At 49.9% G+C, this 26,682-nt stretch overlaps 1 protein-coding gene across 1 annotated transcript in view; it reads right to left on the bottom strand.

Annotated features, from left to right (window-relative positions):
* Positions 1-1,598: 1,598 nt before the first annotated feature.
* GPA33 (glycoprotein A33) overlaps positions 1,599-26,682 on the bottom strand; it is a 38,489-nt gene continuing 13,405 nt past the window's right edge. The window contains exons 2-7 of the mRNA XM_042925867.1: positions 24,309-24,463; positions 18,376-18,592; positions 9,670-9,822; positions 4,263-4,382; positions 3,432-3,555; positions 1,599-2,996 (exon numbers count right to left, since the gene is read on the bottom strand). Coding sequence (XP_042781801.1) covers positions 2,864-2,996; positions 3,432-3,555; positions 4,263-4,382; positions 9,670-9,822; positions 18,376-18,592; positions 24,309-24,463 — 902 coding nt within the window. The 3' untranslated portion in view covers positions 1,599-2,863. The remainder of the gene's footprint in view (positions 2,997-3,431; positions 3,556-4,262; positions 4,383-9,669; positions 9,823-18,375; positions 18,593-24,308; positions 24,464-26,682) is intronic.

Raw genomic sequence — 26,682 nt, forward strand, 5'->3', positions numbered from 1 at the left:
TCAAATGTGTTGTTGAGACACCAGGTCACTGGTGGCCTTTGTCTCTCTTCTCAAGCACCACAAGTCTTTGAACTGTCGGCCAGAAACCACAAATTGGGAAGGGAGTGCCTGACAGCCTGAGGAGACCTGTATCAGCTGGTTCTGACCATAAGAGAACCTGCAACGATCTAATTCCCGTTGAGTTTCTGGATTGAAATAAATTCAGCAGGAGGCGGTAGCCTTGCCAGCTGGTAATGTGATTTGAGACTCAAGTAATAGAGCCCCACACTGGAGTATGGACGTGTCAGCACCACCCCTCTCCCCCTTACAAAACCACTCATCTTCCTTCAAGATGCAACCCAAACGTCACCTCCTCTTTGGAGCTTTCTTGAACTCCCTGAGGGTCCCCACTGTGTTCCTATGGCATCTTCTCCGTCTCATGTACGTGTGTTCCTGTCTGTCACTCCTCCTAAGTAAGAGTGTCTTAGTGACCTTAACATACCCTTCATCCAGCAGAGTCCGTGGTCCATAGTACGTGCTCACAAAAGGCTTGTTATGGAATTCATGCATTAGGTCCTGATTTAAGGTCATTGAATTAATGCAGTGGGCCCTGATTTCCCCTATTTTCTTACTCAAGCCTGGGGCTAAGGCACATGAACCTTGAGAGCCTTTCCAGAGGCAGAGAGACAAGCCAGCCCAAATCAGAGGAGGTGGACACCTGCCCTTCCACAGCTGCCTCAAGAACATGCTGGTAGAGCCTTGCATCGTGAGGACTGGAAGACACCTCCAAGTATCTAGAAGACCAGGAGATGACCTTGGGCAAGACACATTGATACCAAACATCATTTATTCTGCAAACACTGACCAAGTGTCAACATGCTCCAGGCCATGAATGAGATTCAGTTCCTGTCCTCATAAATTGTAAGGCCTAGGTAGAAACAGACCATATGGTAACAGATGCTGGGACAGGAGGGAGCACAAGTCGCCATGGGAAGGGACACGGAAGAGAGAATTTTGAACATGTAGCAGAAGAGACCATGTCAGAGGCGAGAAGCAACCGTGGATCATGCTGCTTTGAGGAGGGAGAGCCACCTGTTCTCTCTGACGGCTAGAACAGAACTGTTTTCTCCTCTTTCCCTGGAGGGGCGCCATTTTGGGTATAACCATTTCCACCATCTTCCCTGAAGCCCGGAAACTGACTGCCAAGGCCCGCCATGGCCTGTCCAACACTTTACCTGGAGTGTCTCTCGGCTGCCAGGTATGATGCTGTCCTGTCCCTAGCAACCACTAGAGACAGCCTGACCCTCCTATGGCCATGGGCAATGGGACCCACAGGATCTGACCCCCTAGTCTCAGGCATCACATCGCCTTCCTCTCCTCGGAAGCAGATGACGTATACGGTAAGTAGACACAAACCCATGAGACACAAGATTTACCTTGGTGGGAACAAGCCCCACGTTAAAAAAGAAATAAGAATTTCCACTAACAAGTTTATTATTACTGATAGCACTTTGAATGAAGCAACGAATTTAACAACAACTATATATATATATATATATATATATATATATATATAAAAATTTTTTTTTAATCACAAATAGATGACAGATTTACAGAATTGGTTTTCTGATCACCCAGAAAAGACAGGGATGTTTACTTAGTAGGAAACTGCATTTGGGTGAGACTAGCCAGGGGCCCGCGAGCTCTAAGCCGGGACATGTCTCGTGAGCTCCCAGCCAGCAGAGGAGTTGTGGCACGGTGACCACCCACCAGCAGAGCGGAGCCAGGGCCAGGCAGGGCCAGGGTTAGGTGTCAGGAAGCAGGGGTGGCCATGCCTGTTATTCCGGCCTTGAGAGGAGTTATCATGATGTGAGAATGTGGGACCTACTGCGAACAAGCTGCCCCGTGTGCATACATATGCGTTCACTTAAAGCAGTGCGTACTTCCTTCCCTAAACTAGCAAGGGGGTTTGGGTGGGAGTTGTGAGTCTACAAACATATTGCAGAGACCACAGAGGGGGAGACTCAACCTACCAAAGCAGGGACCCGACTTCAGCTGGGGTAAGCACCTGCCAGGAGGATCATGCGGCTGGGGTAGCTCAGACGTCAGCGTAGGGAGAGACTAATGCCCAGGTAACGGCCGTGTGGCCCATGATGAGTGTGGGACAAGGTGACAAGATTGTTCCCATGTGTGGAACGATCCGGAGTCCCTGGGATTTGAGATGGGCCTGCTGGGACGGGTGGAGAGGGAGAGAAACTGCATGGGCATCCCAGGCAGAGAGAGAAAGCCAGGAATCCCTGAGGAAGCACGCAGTGGGTTGGAGGTTGCAGTTTCTGGAGTGCATGGGAAATCTGGGGCGGGGGAGCGGGGAGGAGGAACTGGAAAGGGAGCCTGAGGCCAAAGTGGGTCCCGAAGCAGGAGTTCTCCCTTAGGGTGGATAAATCACAGGGAGTCCTTCCTGGACTCATTCTCTCGTTTATTCAACAAATACGCACACAGGCAGGCGCTCCCGAGGCGCCCCCCTGGGTTGGCAGCCACTGCCCTCCTGAGGCCAATCGAGGGAGCGCCCGGCTCCATGCTGTGCCTTGGGAGCCCCCCACTCCCGGCTCCAGAGGAAGGGGGGGCTGTGGCCTGGTCCAGGGTGAGGTCCAGGGCCCTGAGCTAGGCGGGCGGCAGGGAGAGGTCACTTCCTGGGTGAGGGCACTTGGCAGGGTCAGTCACGAGCGAGATCCCCTTAGCCAGGTCCTCCAGCTGATGATATGGGGAAGAGGCATCCCATCCATGACGGGGACGGAGGGCCAGAAAAATGGGTGAGGAGACGGGAGGCAGGAGCAGAGGCATGAACCGCAATCTTCCCCCGACCCCAGCCTGCAGTGTGCTCCAGTCACCGGTCAGCGTGGCCCGGGGACTCCCGCCCGTAGCTCCTCTCGTCTTCTTGCCTGTAGTCGTCCTCCTCTTCCCTCCCCGTCTGAAGCTCTCTCAGCTGCTCTGGAGGCTTCTGGTAGGCCACCCGATTCCTGCGGGCACGAGGACAGAGGGGAAGGGTTTGCCCTCGTTCTGGCGTCGGGGAGGTGGGCCTAGTGCCCTGCGTGGGAAGAGAGCCACGGGACCTGCCATCCCTACTCCTCCAGATGCAAAGGGACACTGGGCTGCAGGACGGGCAGGGGGCACAGATTTGCTCTGCTCATGAGCTCAGGGTGTCACGGGAACAGGCCGGCTCCACTAGACAAGGAGGGGCCAGACGGTGGCAGGGGCTCAACCCCAAGCTTGTCCCTGCACAGGCCACAGGAAGCCTGGGGAACCAGGGGCCTTGGAGTCAGGTACCAGGCCTGTAACGCCACCTGGGGGCAGCTGTGCCCAGTGCTGGCATGACTAGAAGGGGCCATGAGGAGCTGTGACACTTCCTCCCACACTGCTCAGACCCTCGCCAACAGGTGTCCCCAGACACTCACTGCCTTGTGTCCTTGGCCTCGTCCTTCCCCCGGCAACAGCAGCAGTAGACGACAATGCCGATGACAATGATGGCTGCAGCCAGGCCCCCCGCAATGCCCGCATACAAGGCCACGTTCATGGAGGCTGCAAGACACAGAGCAGGGCAGGTGCACCTCCCAGGCCAGAAGCCCAGGCTCTGGGGGCGTGAGCGGAGCTGACGACGACGAACTGTGCTGAGGGATTCCTCTGGAAAGGCCCAGTCCCCCTCCCAGCCCAGGGGCCAGCACAGCCATCTTCTAGTAACACTCCATGAGGCATGGCCTTGTAGGAAGGTGACCGGGTGGGGCTGGGGAACACTCTTCAGGATGGAGGTGTATACAAAGATACACAGGCCAATCGACTTGGGTCCCAACACTCCCTGGGCTACCCAGGCTCCTGAAATGTCCTCAGTTGCCAGCCATGCCAGGTCCTCTCTAGCTTGTCCTTGAGCTGGTCAGGGTGACCGGGTAAGGTCCAGACTCTGTGGCAGCTGACTCTGGGCACCTCCCCATAGCCACCGAGCAGCCCTAAGGGCGGGCGGGACTGAGCAGGTCTCCAGAAGTCAGTCTGAGGCTCTTCTTCCAAAGAACCAAGGGAACAGGACTGGCCTCTAGACAAGGGAGGCTGGGACAGGAGCGTCTGGCTGAGGTCACCCCAGCTACCCTGCCAGCCGGTGACCCTAAAGAGGCTGCCCCAACTCACCTCCACAGGGTCTCTCTCAGCTGCCTCTTTGCACCCCAAGCCAGTGATCCCCTGGGCTTCGTCCACCCCCCTTACCCTTCTCCCTCCCCCCACGCCCAAACTGCTCTTACGAGGTCTGACAGCCACAGTGATGTTACAGGACTTCTCCCCCACCTCATTTCTGGAGGTGCAGATGTAATAACCCGACATGTCTGTGGAGATGTTCTTCAGAGACAAAGTCTGGCCTGTGACTGGGAAGGAAGGACAGTCAGGGTGAGGAGACCGGTCAACGCAGTTCAGTGGAAACAGCTGGGAATTCGAAAGCCTGAATTCCTAGGTGGATACAAGCACTGCCACTGAACTTGTCTGAGCCTCGTCCGTAAGGTGGACAAAATGTCCACCTCCGGGCCTTCTAGAACAAATGCAGGCAGGAAGCGCAACTCTGAAGTGTTTAGAATTCAAACCCCCTGGGTTCGCAGCCTGGTTCCACCACTGATTAAGTTTGCGGCTTTGGCCCAGGAATTTAGGTGCACTGAACCTTAGCTTCTTTATTTTCAAATGGAAATAGTCATAATCCGCAGCGCACACAGTAAATGTGAGCGTAAAATGAGGTACTAATCGATACAAGCCCACAGCAGAATGCCTGGTGTATCGCAAGTGCTCAGGAAACATAAAATACGTTAGGCATGACATGAAAATGCTTTATAAGTAGAAAATGTGGCTGTAACCACTTTTATGATCTTCAGAAACCGAATCCCTTAGCTTGGACTCATGGGAGACGTCTCTAAGAAATCAAGAATGGGGTCGCCTGGGTGGCTCAGTCGGTTAAGCGTCCGGCTTCGGCTCAGGTCACGATCTCATGGTTCGTGGGTTCGAGCCCCGCATCGGGCTCTGTGCTGACAGCTCAGAGTCTGGAGCCTGTTTCGGATTCTGTGTCTCCCTCTCTCTATGCCCCTCCTCACTCGCACTCTGTCTCCCTCTGTCTCAAAAATAAATAAACATTAAAAAAAAATTTGTTTTAAAAAAGAAATCAAGAATGGTCCAGTTGTCCTCATGAGACACCGTCCTGCTGAATCTGTGATCCTGTGGGTTTCTTCACCTGGAAAGGGAGAGCTTTATGCTTACACGTACTTCCTGTCCTCAAAGACGCTTCATCATAACTGCTGTTTGGAGCGGAGAGTGAGAGACCTTTCCGTCTAATTTGCTGCAGAGTCAACCTCATAAGATTCTGCTGCCACCAGGTGGTTCCGTTTCATCCAGAGGAGACATCTGACACGGCAAGCAGGATCTAGTCACGGCACTGCTCAGAGGTGGCCTACCAGCTCCAGTAACAGGTCCTGGCTTTCTCTGACTTATTTCACTTGGCATTACACTCTGTAGGTCCACCCATTGCAAATGGCAAGATGTCATTCATTTTATGGCCGAATTTTATATATATATATATATATATATATATATATATATATATATATTCCAATATATATAATCCATTATCCATTTTATATATATATATATATATATATATATATATATATGTGTGTGTGTGTGTGTGTATACATATATATATATATTTATGTATCACTTCTTCTTATCCATTCAACAATCAATGGACACTTGGGCTGCTTCAATATCTTGGCTCTTGTCAACAATGCTGTTATAAACGTAGGGGTGCGCGTATCCCTTTGAATTCGTGTTTTTGTATTCTTTGGGTAAATACTTTAACTTTCTGAGGAAACGCCATCCTGTTTTCCACATACTTGAAATTTAAGAAACAAAACGAATGAGGGGCGCCTGGGTGGCTCAGTCGGTTAAGCGCCCGACTTTGGCTCAGGTCACGATCTCGTGGTCCGTGAGCTCGAGCCCCGCATCGGGCTCTGGGCTGACAGCTCAGAGCCTGGAGCCTGCTTTGGATTCTGTGTCTTCCTCTCTGTCTCTGCCCTCCCCTCACTCACACTCTGTATGTCTCTCTTTCTCTCTATCAAAAATAAAGAAACACAAAAAGAAACAAAATAAATGAGCGAAAAGAGAGAGCGAGAAATCAAGAAACAGGCTGTTATTAATAGAGAACAAATTGATGGTCAACAGAAGGGAAGAGGGTGTGGGGTGGGTTAAAGAGGTGATGGGGATTAAGAAGTGTACTTGTGGTGATGCGCATTGGATGTTGTACAGAATTGTTGAATCACTATAGTTTATACTTGAAACTAATATAACATTGTATGTTAACTAACTGGAATTGAAATTAAAACTTAAAAGAAAAATAGCAAGTCCGGGCTTCCTAATATGATCACAGGGTCACAGATCTGGTCCTGCATTCACACCAGCTTTTATCTCTTGCCAATTCTCCTGGTGTCCAGACCAGCCCCTGCCCCACCTCCACGCTCTGGCAAGATAGTCGCTTGGTGTGGATTTTCCGGGTCTGGATGTGCTACCCGCTAGATTTCCTCAAGGACGACTTCCTACGATTTTTTTTAACAATCGTGTCTGGACGGCGGACCAAATATTTCCATCTCCAGTGTCACAGAGGTAACTGGAGGCTCAGAGACGCTAAGGAACTTGCCCAAGGTAGCAAAATTAAGAAATGACCGAGCGTCACAAAAGTCCTGTTTTAGGTCTAGAACTCCCTGGAGCAACTGACAGTTGTCTTCAAAAATACATATACATTCTAGAAACAACGTATGTTCGTTATAAGACTTTGTACATGACATTAAGCTATTATTTCAATTCAGTCCAGTCCAGAAAATCTTCAGAGGCTGCTCGCATCAGCTCGAAACAAGACGAGGAGGGTCTGTGTCCTCCTGGTAGGAAAATGGTAGATGTGAAACCAGGGTGACCACAGGGTGATTAGAGTTCAAAGCGGAAATGCTATTTGGGTTTACAGTAAGGGAGTTTAAACTCATCCGAAGGGGCAGGGAAAGCCGGTATAAAGAGCAGAGAATAAAATAAAATCATCTATAATCTCACCAGCTAGAAATAACAGCTGGTGATTTGGGTTATTTTCTTCCAATCTTTCCCCATGCACTTTCTTTAGATTCTTCCCTTGAAACCCACAGCAGTATTTCTGGATGCTCACTCTCTATAAAATGCTACCTCTTCTCTCCTATAGTCTCATATCCCTCTGAGTGTTTTCTGGACTATTGCTTACATGTGACATTAACATACGGTGCTAAGAAAGGGGTCCATGACCTACCAATTTTAGACATCATCAAGAGAGGGTTAAATCAGTTTTTGAAGAACACAACTCTTAGAGCTTCTAATATGCTAATGAGCACCGCGTATCCATAAAATGGGCGTTACGCCCATAAAAAGGGATACGGGAGTGCTGATGCCTAGGGGCACTTGGACCCCAATGTTTATAGCAGCATTTTCAACAATAGCCAATTTATAGAAAGAGCCTAAATGTCCATCAACTGACAAATGGATAAAGAAGTTATGGCTTCTATATACAATGGAATGCTCCTTGGCAATGAGAAAGAATGAAATCTGGCCATTTGCAGCAACATGGATGGAACTGGAGGGTATTATGCTGAGTGAAATAAGTCAGTCAGAGAAGGACAGATATATGTTTTCACTCATATGTGGATCTTGAGAAACTTAAAAGAAGACCATGGGGGAAAGGAAGGGGAAAAAATAGTCACAGAGAGGGAGGGAGGCAAACCCTAAGAGACTCTTAAATACAGAGAACAAACTGAGGGTGGATGGGAGGTGGGGGAGAGGGGAAAGTGGGTGATGGGCATGGAGGAGGGCACCTGTTGGGATGAGTACTGGGTATTGTATGGAAGCCAATTTGACAATAAATTACATTTACAAAATAAAAAATAAAAAATAATGGGGGTTATAGTATTAATGGTCTTATTTTGTAAACTAACCCGATTTTTTTTTTTTTTTTAAGAGACATCTAGAAGGAACACACTTTGGGAAATGCTCTATGACCCTGGGAATACTTAGGGGGTCTATAGCCCTTATCAGAATCCCACGCTTCAGAGTGAGAGTTGCGGTCTACGTGTAAGGTATACACAGCACGTTGCAGACAGATCAGGACAGAAGACTTCAGAGTGTCTCCTAGGACCTTCCCGTTATCAGAGGCCAGCTTTGGGCTCCGGACCTTGTTCCTCAAAGGGAACGGTGGACATTAGAAACTGCCCTGGGATTAACCAGTGCATATCCAGTGCCACAAGACCTGTTCTTATCCTGACTTGGGGCTCCCAAGCCCCTTTTCCTCTTGGAAAGGACCTAGCACAGTTTTCTGAAAGTCCGCTAAAGCTAACGTTTCCGCTGCAGTGGCGGCACCTTGTGGTCAACAAGGGGGACGCAATGGGAAGTCAGCCTCCCACTTCCCAGGGCTCCTGCTGGAGAGAGATTTCCCCACCGAGGAACCCTGGTCTCCCAGGGGCACTGACGTCGAATTGGCAAGATTTAGCTTTCCCGTTCCCGGCCGCTTTCCACTCGTCCCCCCCAACCCCGATCCTATGGCTTCTCCGCAAGCTCGGGCCGCCACCTCTCATCCAGGACCCTCAAGATCCTCCCTGGCTGCAGGGCCTGTGCCCACCCCTCAACCTTCCAAGAACCTCCTCCCCTAAAGTGCTCTAGCCCCCAGAATTACCCTTCCCTCCTTCACTGATACCCCAATGCCTACTCCATCAGTTCTTGACGCTCAGCTGACTGGGGTGGGGTCTACCAAGGATGTTCAGAACTATCACACATGGGATCTCCTCTTCTCCTCCTTACAGCCCTCAGGGAAGGTGGTATAATGATCATCCTGGTTTTCCAGATGAGGATAAGTGTCAGAGGGGCTGTAAGTGACTTACAGCTACAAAGTGTCGAGGTCAGGACTGAAGTTCCTGTTTGGAACGGGCTGCATGTTGAGCCCAGGGACGGGGGACTTTTTTTTTTTTTTTTTTTTTTCAGTTTGTTTCCTGACCAAAGGTCAAATACCAAGCTTCCCAGTACAAAGCTGGTCTCCAGGCAACCACAGCTGAACCTACCGTCTCCTTTTCTGAGAATGTGGGACCCTTACAGCGGACCTGGTCATGTGGGTGGGCACGCCCATAAACGGGGGCCAGGTCTGGGAAGCTGGGGTTCAGTGGAATCTGAGATGGACCAGCCTGGATCTGGAATGGGTATGAGAAATTCCCACCCTTGGGTGGAGCCATAGAGTTAGACCGGGGGCCTCAAATGTATACTTCAGGACATGACCGTAGTCAAAATTAAAATCCTCCTCTCCTCGGTGCTTTTGCACAGAGTGGTTATCCAGACACGCTCATTCAAGAGAATTGAGTTGCGGGAAATGAAGATAACAAATGGACATTTACTATGTGCTTCCACTGAGTGCTTTACACGAGTCACTTTTATTTCCCACAACAACTTATAAGATGGGTATTATCACGAGTTAACTTAGAGATGCTGCAAGATATCAAAGGCTGACTGCAGGGTGGGGGAAAGGGACGGCCTTCAGGGGGGCCTGATTGGTCAGCCTCAGCCAATCACCTGCATTTTGGGGTGGGCGGGGGCACCTGTCTTCCCCGCTGTCTTCCCTGTTACCTGGTGGGGCTGGCCGCTCCTGGTTCAGGATGTCGTAGGTCCTCCAGCTGTACTGAGGGGCAGGAGAGCCCTCCTTTGATTGGCAGGTCAGCTGGATGTTGTTCCCAATGATGGTCTCTCCCTCGATGCCGCACTCTGGTTTGGAGGGTGGGACTGTGTAGGCGAAGGACCAAAGAGAAGGCATGAATCAGGCGGGACTTGGGGACAGCCACCTCCTGCCCCAGAAATACAGACATACTGCTTTGTTCTCAGGTGGAGAAGTTCATAGCCTGGTGGTGACAAATACTGCTGGAAGGTCAGTGCAGCCCGAAATATCTCCTCCGTGGCCTGTCACCATCACAGAGAGGCAGTACCACCGGAAGCATCCTGAGTGCAAGATTAGAGTCACCACTGTTATAAAGGTGGGTGACACTGAGGCCCAGAGAGAAGACTAGGCAAGAGCCTGGTGGGACCAGAACCCAGGTCATCTGACTTCCACATCCAGTGCTCTCTCCACCAGCCCATTCAAGTTCCCCCCAATGTTGGCTCATCTGTGCCATTTTAGGGAAATCTTGCAATCCCTCAGTGTTCCCATCTGTAAGACAAGGGGACAATAGACTTTTTCTGTAAAGGGTCAAAGGTAATATTTTGGATTCTGTGAGCCACATTGCGCTCTGTCACTGCTTCGACTTTTTAAATAAAGCTTTATACACACAAAAACCATTCTTAGCTTGCAGGCCATGTATGAACAGGCCCAGGCTGGATTTGGCCACGTCTGCCCACCCCTGGATTAGGGGAAAACCCTTCTCTCTGGAGCCCTTCAATTCAAACTTCTTAGGAATAATTCCCTTTGTGTTAAGCATGACCCTTGTCCCGTGTTTTGCTGATAAAATGCAACTGCTCGGAGTAACTGGGTGATTGGAAAAACCCCAGGGGGCAGCAGAGTTGCATTCTGGATGGAAAATGAGGACAGAAGCAGGGGGGCTGGACAGAGAGGCAGAGACAGAGAAAGGGAAGCCTACAGAAAGGAGGCTCCAAAAACCAACAGCCCCCCTGAACTCAATCCTAACCTGATCTCCCATAATTCCTGAAGACCTTAAGCCGGTGTTTTTCACTCGGCACTAACTACCACTGTGTAGGGTGGTTCATTCTACAAACTATATTGGGCACCTATTATGTCTGATACCTCTGGGCACTGGGATGACATAGTGAGCAACTTCCTGTGTTCAAGGAATCCAGTGGAGACAAGAGACAAGTAATTGGACAATGACCAGGCAGGAGGCAAGGCTGCTAGGGTAGGGAAGGGACTCTGACCCCATCGCACCCTGGGCTGGGACCTGAAGGAAGAATGAAACTAAACAAGGCCACTAATGGAGGTGGTGGTGGTCAGAGAGGTGAGGGCACGCCACACAGAGGGAACAGCATGTGCAAAGGCTCTGAGGCGGGAAGAAGCATCAAGTATGCGTGAGGTTTCAGGTAGTGTCCTTGGGGCAGGGAAGGGGAGGACACGCAGTGCAGAGGGCTATTACTGAACTGCTGTGTGGCAGCCCTGTCCCCTCCACCTCTTTCTTTAGACCCTTGCCCAGGAAATAGTGCTGCCCTGAGTGGTCACGGAGCGTGGAGACTGCCTTCCGGTCTTGCGTAGCCCCACCAGGAGTTGCTGGGGGAAGCTACCCAGAATGCACCTCTCCCTGCCAACCAGAACCAGTTTTTCTCTGAAACAGGCAGGGGGTTTGTAGGTGTGACCCACATCTCCTGCTGCTTTAGGGAGGGCCAGCCAGGTGTGGGACAAGCATGGAACACATTACAGGCGCTCCCCTATGCCAGCCCGGTTGGACAGCCCCTAAACCTAAGAGGCCCGAAGTTCAAGAACAGGCTTCTTACATCCTGGTCCAGGCGCCAGGAATGAAGCAGCCTGGGAAGGAAGAGGCTGCTGCCTTCACCGCCCTGACAAGGAGCCCTCCTCTCTGCTGGCCCAGCAAGCAGGTACCCCGGGGGGGGGGGGGGGGCGGGGGGGACACGGCTTCCCAAGAGACTGGCTCTAGGTCAGGGCTGCGGAGCCAAGCTTTGCCTCTGCACTCTCCAGGGGTACAGGAACATCCCTCTCCACTCATCAAAAGCATCGCCCTGTTGCCCAGTATGCCTTTACCAGGGGACTAAAACTTTATTTCACAGAGAGCTGGCCGAAAATACAGTATCCCCTGAGAAGTGTCACAACAACCAGCGTCATACGAAGTGCGCATAAATGTAGCCAGGCCCCTCTGTGTCCAGGTTTCTCTCTGGGATCCAAGACAAAAAGGGGAGACAAGGGTCCGAGGCAAAGGAGCATAGAAAAGCAATCCGAACAAACCGGAGGGTAGCTTTGCTAGGGGAAATTATCAAGGCAAATCCTTAACTCACTCGGGAGGCAGAAGAGATGACAAGAGACCAACCAGCGCCTAGGAGGCCAGCCTTCCGGAGGAATGTGTCAGTATTTGTCACCCCGGGGCCACCAACCTCAGCCCCCAAGCTGCCCTCCCGCCTCAACCCAGCCTAGGGTCACCCGCCCTCACTCTGTCCAGACCCTTCTCTAAGGGTTCCCTCCCCAGCCCCCACCCCATCCGAACAAGCTAGGGCCTGGAGTCTGCTCTAGTTCAAATAGTCCCTCCTCCCGCTGCGCGGCTGTGAGGCCTGCGGGGCTCCCGGAGATCTCGGGTTCTGGGTGGGCTCGTCCTTCCCCCCCCCCCCCCCCCCCCCCCCAGTTTGTAGCTGGAAGGATATCAGGAGCCGGAGCGCTGGGGGGGCCAGCCCGGGGCGCTAGGGCACCGCGTCGCTCCACAGCCTGCACCTCCCGCTGATGACGCCAGGGGGCGCCAGAGGCCGGGGAGACGGGCTGTCCCGCCCCCGGGCCAGGTGGCTTCCCCCGCTCGGTGACCAGCTCCGTGGGCTCCGCCTCCGTCCGGAAGCTCTCGGCTCGGTGTTTACGGTGAGGTCACCCGGCCCGAGGGGGCGGCCCCGTATAATTAAAGCCCTTCTGCCTAAAAATAACCCAGTGGCAAAGGCATTTGGAAACTTTTTTTTTTTTTTAAGATTTTTATTGGATTCCTTAACATTTGGTACAAAACGATTTCTCGCTTTCTTTCGCGCTCTCTTCCTCTGTTTGAAAGCAAAACGTTGGTTTCGCCGAGTTCCACCTTCCCAGATTAAACTGTATCTTTTGCCCTTCCAGCTAGCCAGTCCCCGTCTTACAATGAAGCTGGCCCTGAGAGGGGACGGAGGAGGCGGACGTTCACACTAAGGTGACGTCTGGATGCCCAGCCCCGAACCAGCGCGTGCTGGCCGCTGAACACGGGAGCTGCTTAAGGGAAGCCGGAAGGAGACAGAATTAGCCAGAAAAGGACCAGGGGAAGCGAGAGATTCAGCCGGGGGCTAACAGGCAATAAGCAGTGCAGAATAGAAACCAGCGAAAAATGCGCGTTTTCTTGGCTCGGGGCTCTCTCTCTCCCGGGAGCCGATGCAGATAAAAAATGAAGAGCTATGCGCACGGAACGGTTTCTTGCAACATTATTTACAAAGCCTTAATTGGAACGGGCTGCATGTTCCGTCCAGGGACGGGGGACTCTGCACCCACTTGCTGGAACCGCGGGGGGCTTCGAGGGCGCTCAGGGCTAGGGCAGCAATACCTGTTAGGCTACAAATTCGGTCAGTCGGGGACCGAGCTGGAAGTAAACGCGCACAAGCATAAAACCTAGGGACGCCACTGAATTTCTTTTTTAGTTTCTCTCCCTCTCTCTTTTTTTTCTTATTAGTATTTTCAAGAGGGGAGGGATCACCAGACGCCCTCATAGGTGTTTGGATCAAGGTCGCTACACTGGGAGAGAGCGGGCGAGCAGAGCTCCATTTTAACAACTTGCCACCTTCTGTGTACTTGAGTCTCTTACGCGAGGAGCCCTCCAGACAGCAGGCCCCCTGCTCGAACGGAGCCAGCTAGCACAACACATCGGGGCACCCCACCTAGATTGGGACCAGCTAAAACACAGCTGTAAAAATGCTATAGAGGATAGAGTGTGATGATGGCAGCCTGGTCCCTGAGATGAGAGGGGGTGGGGATGTTTCCAAGGGACTAAGACCCTCTAGAGCTCCTAGTGAAGACGCAGAAACCACGGCTGGTGCGCTCACGGGGCCGTCTCCCAGACCCTAAGCAAAGACCTTCCCGGAGAAGAGCAGTTACAGACTCTCGCTTATCAATGAGCGTTGTGTCCAAGATGTGGGTGTTCTATGGGCAAACGAGGGCGAGGGGCACATCCAGGGCTGACACGGCTTTGCCCCCTCCAACCTTCTTTTGTTGGCCCCGGGCAAAGCACAAGTTACTGCCTGGGGCGAGATCAAACATCATCCTCAAGCTTACGTCTGCTATCCACTCAAAGAGACGGTACTTTGAAAAGGAAAATAAATCTAGAAGGATTCGGGAATCATCCTGAACTGCACCCATTGCTGCAGGCTGGGAGTGGCAGGCTTACGAGGTGGAGAAGTGAAGGGCTTTGCATTTGGGCTGTCCTGTTTCCATGGAAGCTTGGAGAATTTTCTACAGGTCATTCAACCTCTCGAGCCTCAGTGTTCTCTTCATCAAGCATGAGTGTTAATGTCCGCTTCCACCGATAGATTGCAAAGATTAGAAGCCCTAATATCTGTAAAGCTCTCAGATGCCTGGTGCATACCTGGTCCTCAGTAAATGGGAGCCCTTAGCACCATGAATTTCTGGCAACTTTCACACAGACAAAGGTCATTGCAAGTTGATGGTAGTTTTCTCTCTATTTAAGATAAATCCCCTCTGTTTGCAGAGCAGGAGGACACAAAGAATTTGGCTTTGGGGATGGGTGCAGGGTTGTGAAAGGGTTCCTTGCCTGTCTCCTGCACACAAAGAAAGGCTCCGCATCTGTCCACAGGAGGCCTGGAATATTCTACAGAGATGCCTTGTTATTGAAGGTCATTGGATCTGATATACATCTTCCTAGATGAGAGGACTCAATATTTTTAACATGTCATCCCTTTGCAAATTAGGGTGTAAATTGACCATACTTCCAGTAAACTTTTATTTTTTTAATTTGTTTTTTAATGTTTATTTATTTGAGAGAGAGAGAGAATAAGCAGGGGGTGGGCAGAGAGAGAGGGAGGCACAGAATCCAAAGCAGGCTCCAGCCTCTGAGCTGTCAGCACAGAGCCTGACACAGGACTGAAACCCACAAATTGTGAGATCATGACCAGAGCTGAAGTCAGCCGCTTAACCGACTGAGCCACCCAGGCGCCCCCAATCAACTTTTATTTTAAACTAAGCAACATGTGAAAAGTTAACATGGAAGAGTAAATGTGTAAAACCTGACAAAATTGGGAAAAGTTTAGCAAGAAAAGATATTACACAGCACCAGATATTAAAAGCCTGATCGCTCCAACTAAAATATACATATCAATACTGGTTATAAACATGCTGTAATCAAAACCATGTCATATCAGCAGAGGAATAATCAAAAGGAAAATGAACAAAATGAAGAGTAAAAAAACAGCCATGTCTGTGTAAGAACTTAACATGTGACAAAGCTGGAAGTCCAGTGAAATAATAAGTGTTTCTTTGTTGCAGCAAATGATGCCGATGTCATTGACTGTCCATTTGGAAGAAAACAAAGTTAAACTCCCAGCATCCTATTTACACAAGTAGATTCCAGATATAATAAAGGTCTAAGTGTAAAAAATAAGACTTAAAGACATAAGGAAAGAATATTGACTTCATTTTTATAGTCCCAAAGGCAGTGGAGAGAGACGTTCATGACAAGGGGCCCCAAATGCATGACAGAAATCATCAACAAGACAAAGATCAGGACTTCTGTGTCTCAGAATTTCCACCACAACTTCCAGGACGGCAAGTGTCCTCAGAATTAAGGAGAAGCATGAGAAAGGTCCCAGCGGCCTCTCCAGGAGCAAACCCTTGGGTTATCCGTCACACTCCTCCCACCCACGGAAGAGAAGCCTGGAGGTTCATTAGGGAGGAGATTCCTTTGAGGAGGTGCTCAGGAATAGAGATCCAGAAGCATTTCCCCTCCTTTTTTTTTTTGTTTTAAGTTTTTATTTTGTTTCTTTTGAGAGAGAGACACAGAGAGAGAGTGGGGGGGTGGGAGGGCAGAGAGAGAGAGAGAATCCCAAGCAGGCTCCGCACTGTCAGTACAGAGCCCAGGAGGGGGCTCGAACTCACGGACCATGAGATCATGACCTGAGCGGAAATCAAGAGTCAGACGCTTAACTGACTGAGTGACCCAGGCACCCCTCCTCCCCACCTCCTTCTTTTAGAAGTGAAGGAGCCATGTCCCCCATCTCAAGTCAGGGAGGCACCCAGAGAATCCCACGTGGAGACTGGGGTGCTCTGCCATTAGAGCGGGCATCTCTCATTCCCTGGCTGAAGCTCCCTGAGTGACAGAAACCTGTAAGCTCCTGGGTGCTGATCCTGCAACCCGAAGATGGAAGGACTTTATAGTCGCTCCTGCGTTTCTGGGGACCCATCTGAAGACTGTGGGGCCTGCCTGTTGCCGAGAGAAGCTGGCTGGAGCAGGCTGCGAAGGCAGGGTAAGGGCGGGGGCCGATTCGTGTCATGCGGCAGGACTCTGCTTGCTGGGCTGCAGGGAGCCCAGAGTGGGTGCGCAGAGAGCAGGAGTGAGTGCCACAAGCAGGGGCTGGGTAGAGAAAAGGAGGGGGGCACACACACTACCTGTGTCAGGTGGTGGAACCCACCATGGCACCCCTAAAAAGGCTGTGGTGGGGAGGTCCGCTATGACTGGAATTGTATGAGAGCCAGGACGGAGATATACCTGGTCCAGCCAGGTGAGCAGGCCTTTGCCTTTTCCCCTTTATCCCTGCCTCCCTTGGCCATGGCCTCAGAGGAGCCACATGGCCTCGCGGGGTGGAAGGAGCTGGACTAAGGAGGGGAAGGAGACAGACCCAAGCCCTCACTCCCCGCCGCTGGTCCCTAAGCTTTAGGGGGTTGGGCCCGATTGGGGGATGGTGAGGCCTATTAGTGGCTAGATTAAGATTTTGATTTAGGCTCAACTGATTTTTTTTTTTTCACCTAACAAATGAACAATATTTACGAAAATTTAAAAGGTAACATTCGGTGCTGGTAAGGATATGAGGACACAGTTATGCTCAGAGAATGCTCCCAGCAATGTAAGTTGCTCTGGGGAAAACACTTTGCCGGGACGGATTGCCATTTAACGAGAGCATAGTCTTTGACCCAGAAATCCTACTTTTAAGAATCTATCCAATAAAAATAAAAAGAACGGAGTGGAAGAATATCTATGTATCTATTGATATCAGTATTGTGCATACAAAAAACAATGGGAACAGCCTGAGAATATCCATCAGTATGGAACACTGGAACAAACCGTAGTACATCCATGCGACCGAACGTATGCTAATAGGTAGATCTATCAATATTGACCTGGAGAAATATGCACGTAACATTACCCAAGATAAGTTGCAGGGTGATCTTTGTAATATGATCTCTTTTTTTTCCCCAAAGGAAAGGAAAGAAAGAAAAAGTGTGTGTGTGTGTGTGTGTGTGTGTGTGTGTGTGTACATGCACACACACGTGCGCATGTGCGTGTTTTGAAAGCACATGGTGAAAAGTATGGAAGAATACACATCAGTACCACCAATAGCTACCGTGCTGGTGGCAGACCGGAAGGAAGAGACAGTTAATTATTCTTTATTCAGGGCTATACTGTTTGGCATTATATCAACAACTGCTTCCAGGCAGCCACTTTATTCAATTAAAACGAAAATCCCACCAAGTAGTGTAAAGGGAGACTACAAAGGAAAATGATCCATCGTTTGGGTTTAAAGGGTTAGCTCGGAGCCCGGAGGCTGCTTCAGATTCTGTGCCTCCTTCTCTCTCTCTGCCCCTTCCCCACTTATGCTGTCTGTCTCTCAAAAATGAATCAATGTTAGGGGCGTCTGGGTGGCTCAGTCGGTTGAGCGTCCGACTTCGGCTCAGGTCATGATCTCACGGTTCGTGAGTTCGAGCCCCGCATCGGGCTCTGTGCTGACAGCTCGGAGCCTGGAACCCGCTTCGGATTCTGTGTCTCCTCCTCTCTCTGCCCCTCCCCTGCTCATGCTCTGTCTCCCTCTGTCTCTCAATAATAAATAAACATTAAAAATATTTTTTTAATGAATAAATGTTAAAAAAAATAATAAAAAATAAAGTGCTGCTCACCTCCCAGGGTAGAGGCCATTCCTCATATTGGACATAGAATAGACATTGACTAAAATGTTCCCAGTAACAGTTGGACTCTGAGTCAGGTGCCTACTTTCTCTGGGCCTCGTCTACAAAATGCAGATACTAAAGTAGATGTCTGGCCCTCAGCACCACAGAAAGGCACAGTGAGAGCCCTCATCTAGGATCTGCGATTTCTCTTTGCTCCTCCCTAATAAGTTCGCCTTGAAAAGGAAGAGAGCTTGGGGCATGGGGAAGAACACTGGACAGAGCAGGGACAGAATTTCCCAGGCTGACCCCAGGGCCACTCCAAACAGGCCTTCTCCTCTGCCCGGGGAACTGTCCTTGGTGGACACAGCTCAGAATAAAAAGGGAAGCCCTGGGGAATCTGGCTTTACCTGACCACCAGGGAGCTCCTCCTCCCTGCACCTCTCCCTGCACCACGGCCCTGCTGGCCCAGGAAAGACCAGGATAGAGATGGAGACACTCACCGAGGACTAAGAGCTGGACACGTGACTTTGGGGTGCCTCCCAGGTCTTCCATCAGTGACACTGAGCACTCGTAGGTGCCATTGTCTTCCATAGTCAGCTGACCGATAGTGATGGAGGCGTCTGAGATCTCAGCGTTGCCAGATACATTGACTCGGTCCTTGTAAAGTTCACCGCTGATGAGGGTTTTGGTCAGAAATTTCCAGATGAGCACCATTTCCTGGGAGGAAGAAGAAACAGCACTCGGTCTTACCCCAAGTCTCAGCACGGAGCTTGCAGCCCGTGCTGACCACCCTCACCCATCGTTCCCAAGCCCAAAGTGCTGACACACCAACCCATCAGAACAAACAGCTCTAATACGTGGTGCCCGTTTGCGGATCCTTTTATTGTGCATGTATATTTTTAACGAAAATTTTGGAAGACCTGGGCAGGTAGGCCGTTCATACCGCAGGAGCACATGTGGATAAATGGGGCCTTCTCAGACCCCCACACTGTCGCCTTTCGTACAAGTGGCAGTTCTGGCCTCTCTCTTACCCATTCAATTTCAGTCCATTGTTCATTCAGCCAACCCATATTTATTGAGCACCTATTATGTGCCATACATGATGTTAGGCAGCCCCCCTCGGCTTCCGAGCCCACTTTATTTACTTGACTCGTGCCTTTGGAATATGTTCATTCGTTGATATACTCGTTGTTTACCAAAATGAACATGACACTGGCTCAGATCACTACTTTCTAGCCAGACTGCCTCTATTCAAATTCCAGGTCCTCCACTTACCAGTTGTATGACCTTGAGCAAAATGCTGACCTCCCTGTTTCCTCCTCTACGAAATGGAGATCAAAATAATAATGCCTATTTTATATGATTTTTGTGAGGAGGACAGTAGGTAATATAAGCAAAGCAGTTAGGGCTTTGCCCGACATGCTAGGTTTGCTGTGAGCGCTAGACATAATTGTTCCTGAGGACCTACTAGGTGTGCCTGACATTCAAAAACGGATCACTCATGATTTCTGCCCTTAAAGAATAACAAGAGCGATAGGCAACCCAATGTTAACAACGCCCGATAATTAGCTATGGGACCTCAGAAGAGAGGTATTGCTTCTAAACTGGGAAATCAGGGAAGCCTTCCCGGAAGAGTTCCCGGAAGACAGTGCCTTGGACCCCGAAGGACAAAGGAGAACCAGCCAGGCAAAGGGCTGGGGAGTTGGGGCGGTGCCTGTTGGAGGAAGACAGACGTATCTGGCATTTTAGGCAAACGGAGAACAACGGGGAAGGTCCTCGGAGTGGGAAGCTCTGGGTCAACCCCAAGTGGTTCATAGGAAAGGAGGTGAGTGTGTAGTGAAGGGTGGGTGGGAGGTGAGCCACGGGCAGGTAGCAGTGAAGATCAGACTGCTGTCTACTGAGCACGTGTTGCATGCTGGGTACTCTTCTAAGCACTTTGTATGTATTATCTCACTTAATCCTCACAATACCCCCATGATGGAGGTATTGTGATTACACCCATTTCACACATGCGGAAACCAAGGCACCGAGAGGTTAAGGACTTCTCCCAAGTTTACATGGTTAACTGAATGGCAGGGCAGGGATTTGAACCAGATGTTCTGGCTTCAGAGCCTGAACATTGATTCTATGTTACCAGATTGCAGGCTCCGGGTATATGGGATTGAATAGTTTGCATTTTACCCCCAAAGCATGGAGAGCCTGCGTGCTTCAACACAGGGTGGGAAATGAATTAGAAGGAGAAGGAAGGGCGGTTAGGAAATCCGCAGTTAGCAATTCAGATGACAAGTGATGGGTCTTGAGGTAAGGCTGTGCCCATGCAGATGGGAAGAATGAGTGAATTTGAGGAGCGTGAAGGGGGCAGACAATGGGGCTTGGGGCGCATTAAAGGTATAGGGTTGGGGAGTGGCAGACGTCAAGGGTGAGAGTCTTTGGCCCGGATATTTGGGTGTGTGGTGATGTCACTTCCAAGAGAGGAAACACCTAGAGAGAGAATGGGTTTTTTAATGTTTATTTATTTTGAGGGGAGGGGCAGAGAGAGAGAGAGAGAGAGGGAGAGAATCTGGAGCAGGCTCCGTGCTCAGTGCAGAGTCTGATGTGGGGCCCCTTCCCACCAACCGAGAACACAGAGATCATGACCTGAGCCAAAATTAAGAGTCAGATGCTTAACCGACTGAGCCACCCAGGTGCCCCGAGAGAAAATGTTCTAAGACAAACTTCATTCTGTGCTAAACGTGATGTGCCTGACGCGTTGATGGGACACGGGGGCGGGCAGCAGGGGGGCGGGGGGAGTTCGGGAGGAGCTGGGCTCCAAGGGATGGGGGCTTGGGAGTCAGTGACGGAGATGTTGACTGAGCCGTGGGCCACATGAAGCCGCCCCAGGTAAATGAAGAAGGTGCGCCAAGTGCCGGGTTACTTCGTTCTGAAAGGTCAAGGGGAGGTCAGAGAGGTAGGAAGAAAACCCAGGATGAGACTGCCGAAAGGCCAAGGGAGGAAGATTCGAGACGGAGGTTGAAAGAGGTTGACAGTGGGAGCTGCTAGCGCGAGATGAAACCGGAGGCCGGAGGAGCACATTGAAGTCAGCGGAAGAGAAGTTGCTGGTGATGCCAGGGGCTTGGCGGAGGCAGCGGGCAGAGCACGCTGGGGAGAGACGGGAGCGTGGCCACAGTGTCAGGGGTGCCGCCGCCCGTGTCCTTTGGGGAAATTAGAAAAAGGAGGCCTAGTGTTCGGGCAGACGCAGCCTGTGCCAGGGCACTCGAGCTGGCTAATGGAGTGTCCCCTGCCGGGCAGGGCGTCACTGTGACCGCCCCGGAGGGGACAGATAGAAGGGGCGGAACATCAGGGCGGGACGGGCTCGGCTGTGGACCGGTCCGTGGACGCAGATCCTTCCCAGCTCGGCTCTTTTCGGCCCTGCTGGCTCTGCCCCGGACTCTTCATGCCCCAACCGCCCTTCCAATCACAGCTGTCCTGTGGCTTCTCCCTGATCACCCATCCCCTCGCCCGTGTCACAAGAATCTCCCTGAGAACACAGAGCGAATCCCTTCCTCTGCACTGCACCCTGCTTACTCTCAAGGGGATTGCCTCAGATCCTTTCGGAGGTGAGGGATCCATCCGGAAGAGCTTTAGTGTTTGAGCACTCGGAGAGGTGCCTGGCAGACTTTGCATCTGCTTGGCTGAACCCACGTGATGGTGAAAGAGACATCCTTCAGTTTCTCGGGCTGAAGGCAGCACCTTCCCTCTCTAGGTTTTCCCCGCTAGGATTCCGGAAATAGGACGTGTGCCCGTGGCCCATCAGCGTCCCTGGAGCCACAGACAGCAGGTGCAGCAGGCCACGATTTCCTCTCCTTTACCATCCGTCCTTCTGCTGTAGGCCCTGGGTGTCCTGGGTCACCCCTTCTCTCCTGTCAGGGAGAAAGCTAAATGCCTTCACTCTGGGTATTCCAGGGCCCTAATGCTCACCTGTGGCAGGCACGTTTGGGGAGCGGGGGACATTCAAGATACCTTTGTGATTTTTTAACCTCTCCCCCCTTTTGTATATGTAATGCTAAGCATGAGAAAATGAGGAAATACGGCTCTAATGTTTAACAAAGGAAGGCGAAAGAAAGAGCCTAATTTCTGGGAGGGGGTCTCCATCTATGTGGAAAAGGAGATCAAGACTGTTATCAAAAGTTTGTCTGGGGGCGCCTGGGTGGCTCAGTCGGTCAGGCATCGGACTTTGGCTCGGATCATGATCATGCAGTTCATGAGTTCAAGCCCCTCATCGGGCTCTGTGCTGACAGCTCAGAGCCTGGAGCCCGCTTCAGATTCTGTGTCTCCCTCTCTCTGCCCCTCACCTGCTTGCACTCTGTCTCTCTCTCGAAAATAAACATTAAAAAAAAAAAAAAGTCCGTGTGCGTGATTGCCCCTGACTTTAGGATCCAAAAAAAAAATTTTTTTTTTTTTTTGCCACGTTGTGCCTTTCCTCCTGGATTGTAAGTGGAACACAATCCTGGTGCCCATTTATACTGTGAAGTGGATATTGTTACAAAGAACACACCAGAGGCTTTCTCACTGGTAAGCAAATAATGCCTTGTGAAGGCAGGAGAGAAACCCCTGCAGTTTTACCAGCTGATGCTGTCTGTCTGCTGGAGAATAAATTTTGGATGTTCTTTTTTCTCCCCCCCCCCTCCAAAAATAAAATTTAAAAAATCAAATAGGTGCTCCACCTCTTAAAGTTAGAGAAATGTGAATTTGATCAATAACGAGATACCTTTTTCACTTATCAAAATGGCAAATATCAAACAGTCTGGAGGATGCTCTGTGTTGGAGAAGGAGGTGCCCTCGTGTTGGTGAGAGTGGACATTGCCATGACATCGAATGACAGCAATTTGATTTTATTTATCAAAGTTTTAAATTCACATATCCTGTGACTCAAAAGTTCCATTAAAAAAAATTGTTTTTATTGAGTTATTTTTGGGAGAGAGGGAGGGGCAGAGAGGGACAGGGAGAGAGGGAATCCCAAGCAGGCTCCGGGCTGTCAGTGCAGAGCCCAATGAGGGGCTCGAACTCACGAACTGTGAGCAGAAACCAAGCGTCGGACACTCAACCGACTGAGCCACCTAGGAGCCAGAAGTTCCGTTTTAAATAATTTATCCTATATGTATATAATTTAAATATACCTTCATGCTATTATATATGTGTATATATATATATCCATAGACACTCATATAGAGATATTTATTGCCCCATTACTCGTAACAGCAAAATATAGGAAACAAACCAAATGTCTATCATTGGTACAAATAGCACATTCCTAAAATGAAACACAATGCAGATGGTTAAAAAATGAGATAGATATAAATGTACTGACGTATGAAGGATCTTCATGGTACGTATTAACAGGAAAAAGCCAAGTGCAGAACGACGTATGTGTAGTCTATGTAAACATACATATTCATATATGTATATGTGCACATACATAAGTCTACACGTACGTTTGTATTTGTGTATAGCCTGTATTGAAGGCCACCCCCAAATTGTTAAGGGTGGTTCCCTCTGGTGAGGGGAACAGGACACTGGGGGTTTAGGGTATGAGGTAGACAGACTTTCACTCTGGGTACCTTTTTACTGCTTCAACTTCGGTCCTATGCATGTGTTATTTATTTATATATTTACTTTTTTAATGTCACTTAATGACAAATTAGTTTCCCTACCACACCCGGTGCTCATCCCGACAAGTGCCCTCCTCCATGCCCATCACCCCCTTTCCCCTCTCCCCCACGCCCCCTTAACCCTCAGTTTGGCAAACCCAAGCATCTCTTAGGGTTTGCCTCCCTCCCTCTCTGTGACTTTTTTTCCCCCCCTTCCCCTCGCCCGAGGTCTCCTGTCAAGCATGTGCTATTTAGACACACACATTCACCCAGTTGAGGCTGTGGGGAAACAGGCACTCAGGCCCTGCTGGTGGAACACAAAATGCTGCCCTGTGGAGGGCAGCTTGGTAGCCTCCGTGAAATCGTAAAAGCATTTACCCTCTCTGGGAGCGCATTCTACCTGAGCTCTTAAGGAATGCGGGCGCTCTCTATTAACTGATACAGGAAGCTCTCTGGGAACGATATGAAGTGAAAAATGCAAGGGGCAGAACAGCCTGGAATATGCTGCCTATAAAATCTGGTCTCGGGGAGAGCTCTGTGCTCGTGAAAAGGAATGACGGTCTCGAATGACACAATTTAGGTCATGTGAGACAGTCCAGCAGAAGGATATTTTAGAGAAGGTCACTTTTTCATGATAAAGGACCCCTCCCCGGGGCCAACATTCACTGCTTCCTCCTGTCAGCCCAGCCTGGGTGTTAACGTTTATTCTAACATTTATTGAAAGACTCTTTGGTGCTTGTCCCCTAAGAGGTCGTGGTCAGGTAATACGCATTCCCATGACAGGAGTATTTTTTAAGGATCCTTACCGAGTGACTCCTTAGAAGCTTGTCCCATTGCACAAATCCATCTCGGTTGGAGGCAGAAGTGTGGTAGGTGCACGGAAGGGTAACGCTGTCTCCCCGGGCAGCCCGGAGAACATTCCGGGGGGTTTCCACAAAGATGGCATTGGCAGTCACCCAGACTGGAAAGGAAGTGGGAAGCGGGAAGAAGTAAATGATACGGCATAGCCACTCGTCGCCCATAGGGCTTCTGAGGGAATACCCAGGGACATCCTCCCCCTGCACTCGCAGCCGGACAAGATCACACTGTGATCTTGGCCGTGGCGCACCAGCTGTTCTCCTCCAAGACTAAGGCGAAGACAAACGTGCACCTTGGTCCACCCTATACCCATCCCGCAGCACCACAAAGTTAAATGTATTGTGCGGTAGTGTGGTAGCTAAAAGCCCGGCTTTGAGCCTCAGCCCCACCTCTTACCAGCTGCGTGAACTTTTCTCATCCGTCAAGTAGGAACACGGATACTCCCTAGAGCTTCTGGGAGAACTTGATGGGATAAGACGCGTAAATAGATATATATTTTTTAGTCCCCGTCACATAGACGGCTCTTGATAAATAGTCCTCACCATCTTTTTCGTTGTGATGATGATGTAGTCATTCACTGAACACATTTTTACGCAGCGCTTAAAGGTGGTAAGGAGTTTTATAAATAAGATTAGATCAAGGTAAAGAGATAGAAGGTATTCCCCGGGGTTTGTCGGGAAAAGGTGTCCCTGGTGAGTTTATTCTACATAAGTTTATCAGGACAAGGTGAGGAAACCAGTGCGGCCACGCGAGTATGTCCCATCATGTGTGCTCATCTTACCACATGATGGTGACTCTCCTCCGTGTCCCCTCCTCTTGGATCTGGGTGAGGCTGTGACTACAGTGTGGGTGTCGCCATACGGCTCCTCAAGCTAACCTGTAAGAGGCCGTAAGCTTTGCCTGGTCCTCTTGAGCTGCTCACTCTGAGAACCTAAATCAACATTCCGCGAGGAAGTGAAGCGGCCGCATGGAAAGAGCACGTGCAGGTATTTGGGACACGCCCCCAGCGGAGGTCCCCGGGCAGCCACCCTCACTTCCCAGCCTGTAACTGAGCAAGCCCAGCCATCGAGGGAAGCAGAACCGAACGGACCCTGCAGAACCCGCCCATAGTGAGGATTCCTGAGCAAAATACATGTTGGCATTGTTTCAAGACACTAAGTCTTGGGTGGTTTGGTTTGTAGCAATGGGTGGTTGGAGCAGAAAGCCACGTGGATACGTGTCATGAGAATTTTCTAGGCAGGAGTAAGTGTGGTCCACGCGAGGAACAGCAAGGAAGACACAAGGGTGGGAGGGGAGTGAGGAGGAGAGATGAGACAGAGAAGGGCCTTGTAGCACATATTTGGGGCTTTAGATTTTACTCTGGAGGCGTGGGAAGCCCTTGGGAGGGATTTAAGCAGAGGTTATACATGTGACATACGTTTTGTTAATTTAATTTTTTTTTTTTTTATTTTTTTTTTTTTATTTTTTATTTTTTTTTTTTTTTTAACATTTTTTATTTATTTTTGGGACAGAGAGAGACAGAGCATGAACGGGGGAGGGGCAGAGAGAGAGGGAGACACAGAATCGGAAACAGGCTCCAGGCTCCGAGCCATCAGCCCAGAGCCTGACGCGGGGCTCGAACTCACGGACCGCGAGATCGTGACCTGGCTGAAGTCGGACGCTTAACCGACTGCGCCACCCAGGCGCCCCTGTTAATTTAATTTTAAGTCGACATCCAAATTAGTTAGCATCTAGTGCAACAGTGATTTCAGGAGTAGATTCCTGAGGGCCCCTGACCCATTTAGCCCCTCCCCCCTCCCACAACCCCTCCAGCAACCCTCAGTTTGTTCTCCATATTTTTGAGTCTCTTCTGTTTTGTCCCCCTCCCTGTGTTTATATGATTTTTGTTTCCCTTCCCTTATGTTCATCTGTTTTGTCTCTTCAAGTCCTCATGGGAGTGAAGTCATATGATTTTTGTCTTTCTCTGACTGACTAATTTCACTTAGCATAATCCCCTCCAGTTCCATCCATATAGGTGCAAATGGCAAGATCTCATTCTTTTTGATTGCTGAGTAATACTCCATTATATATATATATAAAATTATATATATATATAAATATATATATATAATATTATCACATTATATATATATCACATTATATATATATCACATTATATATATATCACATTATATATATATCACTATATATATATATATATATCACTATATATATATATATATATATATATATATATATGCCACATCTTCTTTATCCATTCATCCATCGATGGGCATTTGGGCTCTTTCCATACTTTGGCTATTGTTGATAGAGCTGCTATAA

The sequence above is a fragment of the Panthera leo genome, chromosome F3, assembly GCF_018350215.1.
Source record: "Panthera leo isolate Ple1 chromosome F3, P.leo_Ple1_pat1.1, whole genome shotgun sequence".
In the NCBI taxonomy this organism is placed as follows: Eukaryota; Metazoa; Chordata; class Mammalia; order Carnivora; family Felidae; genus Panthera; species Panthera leo.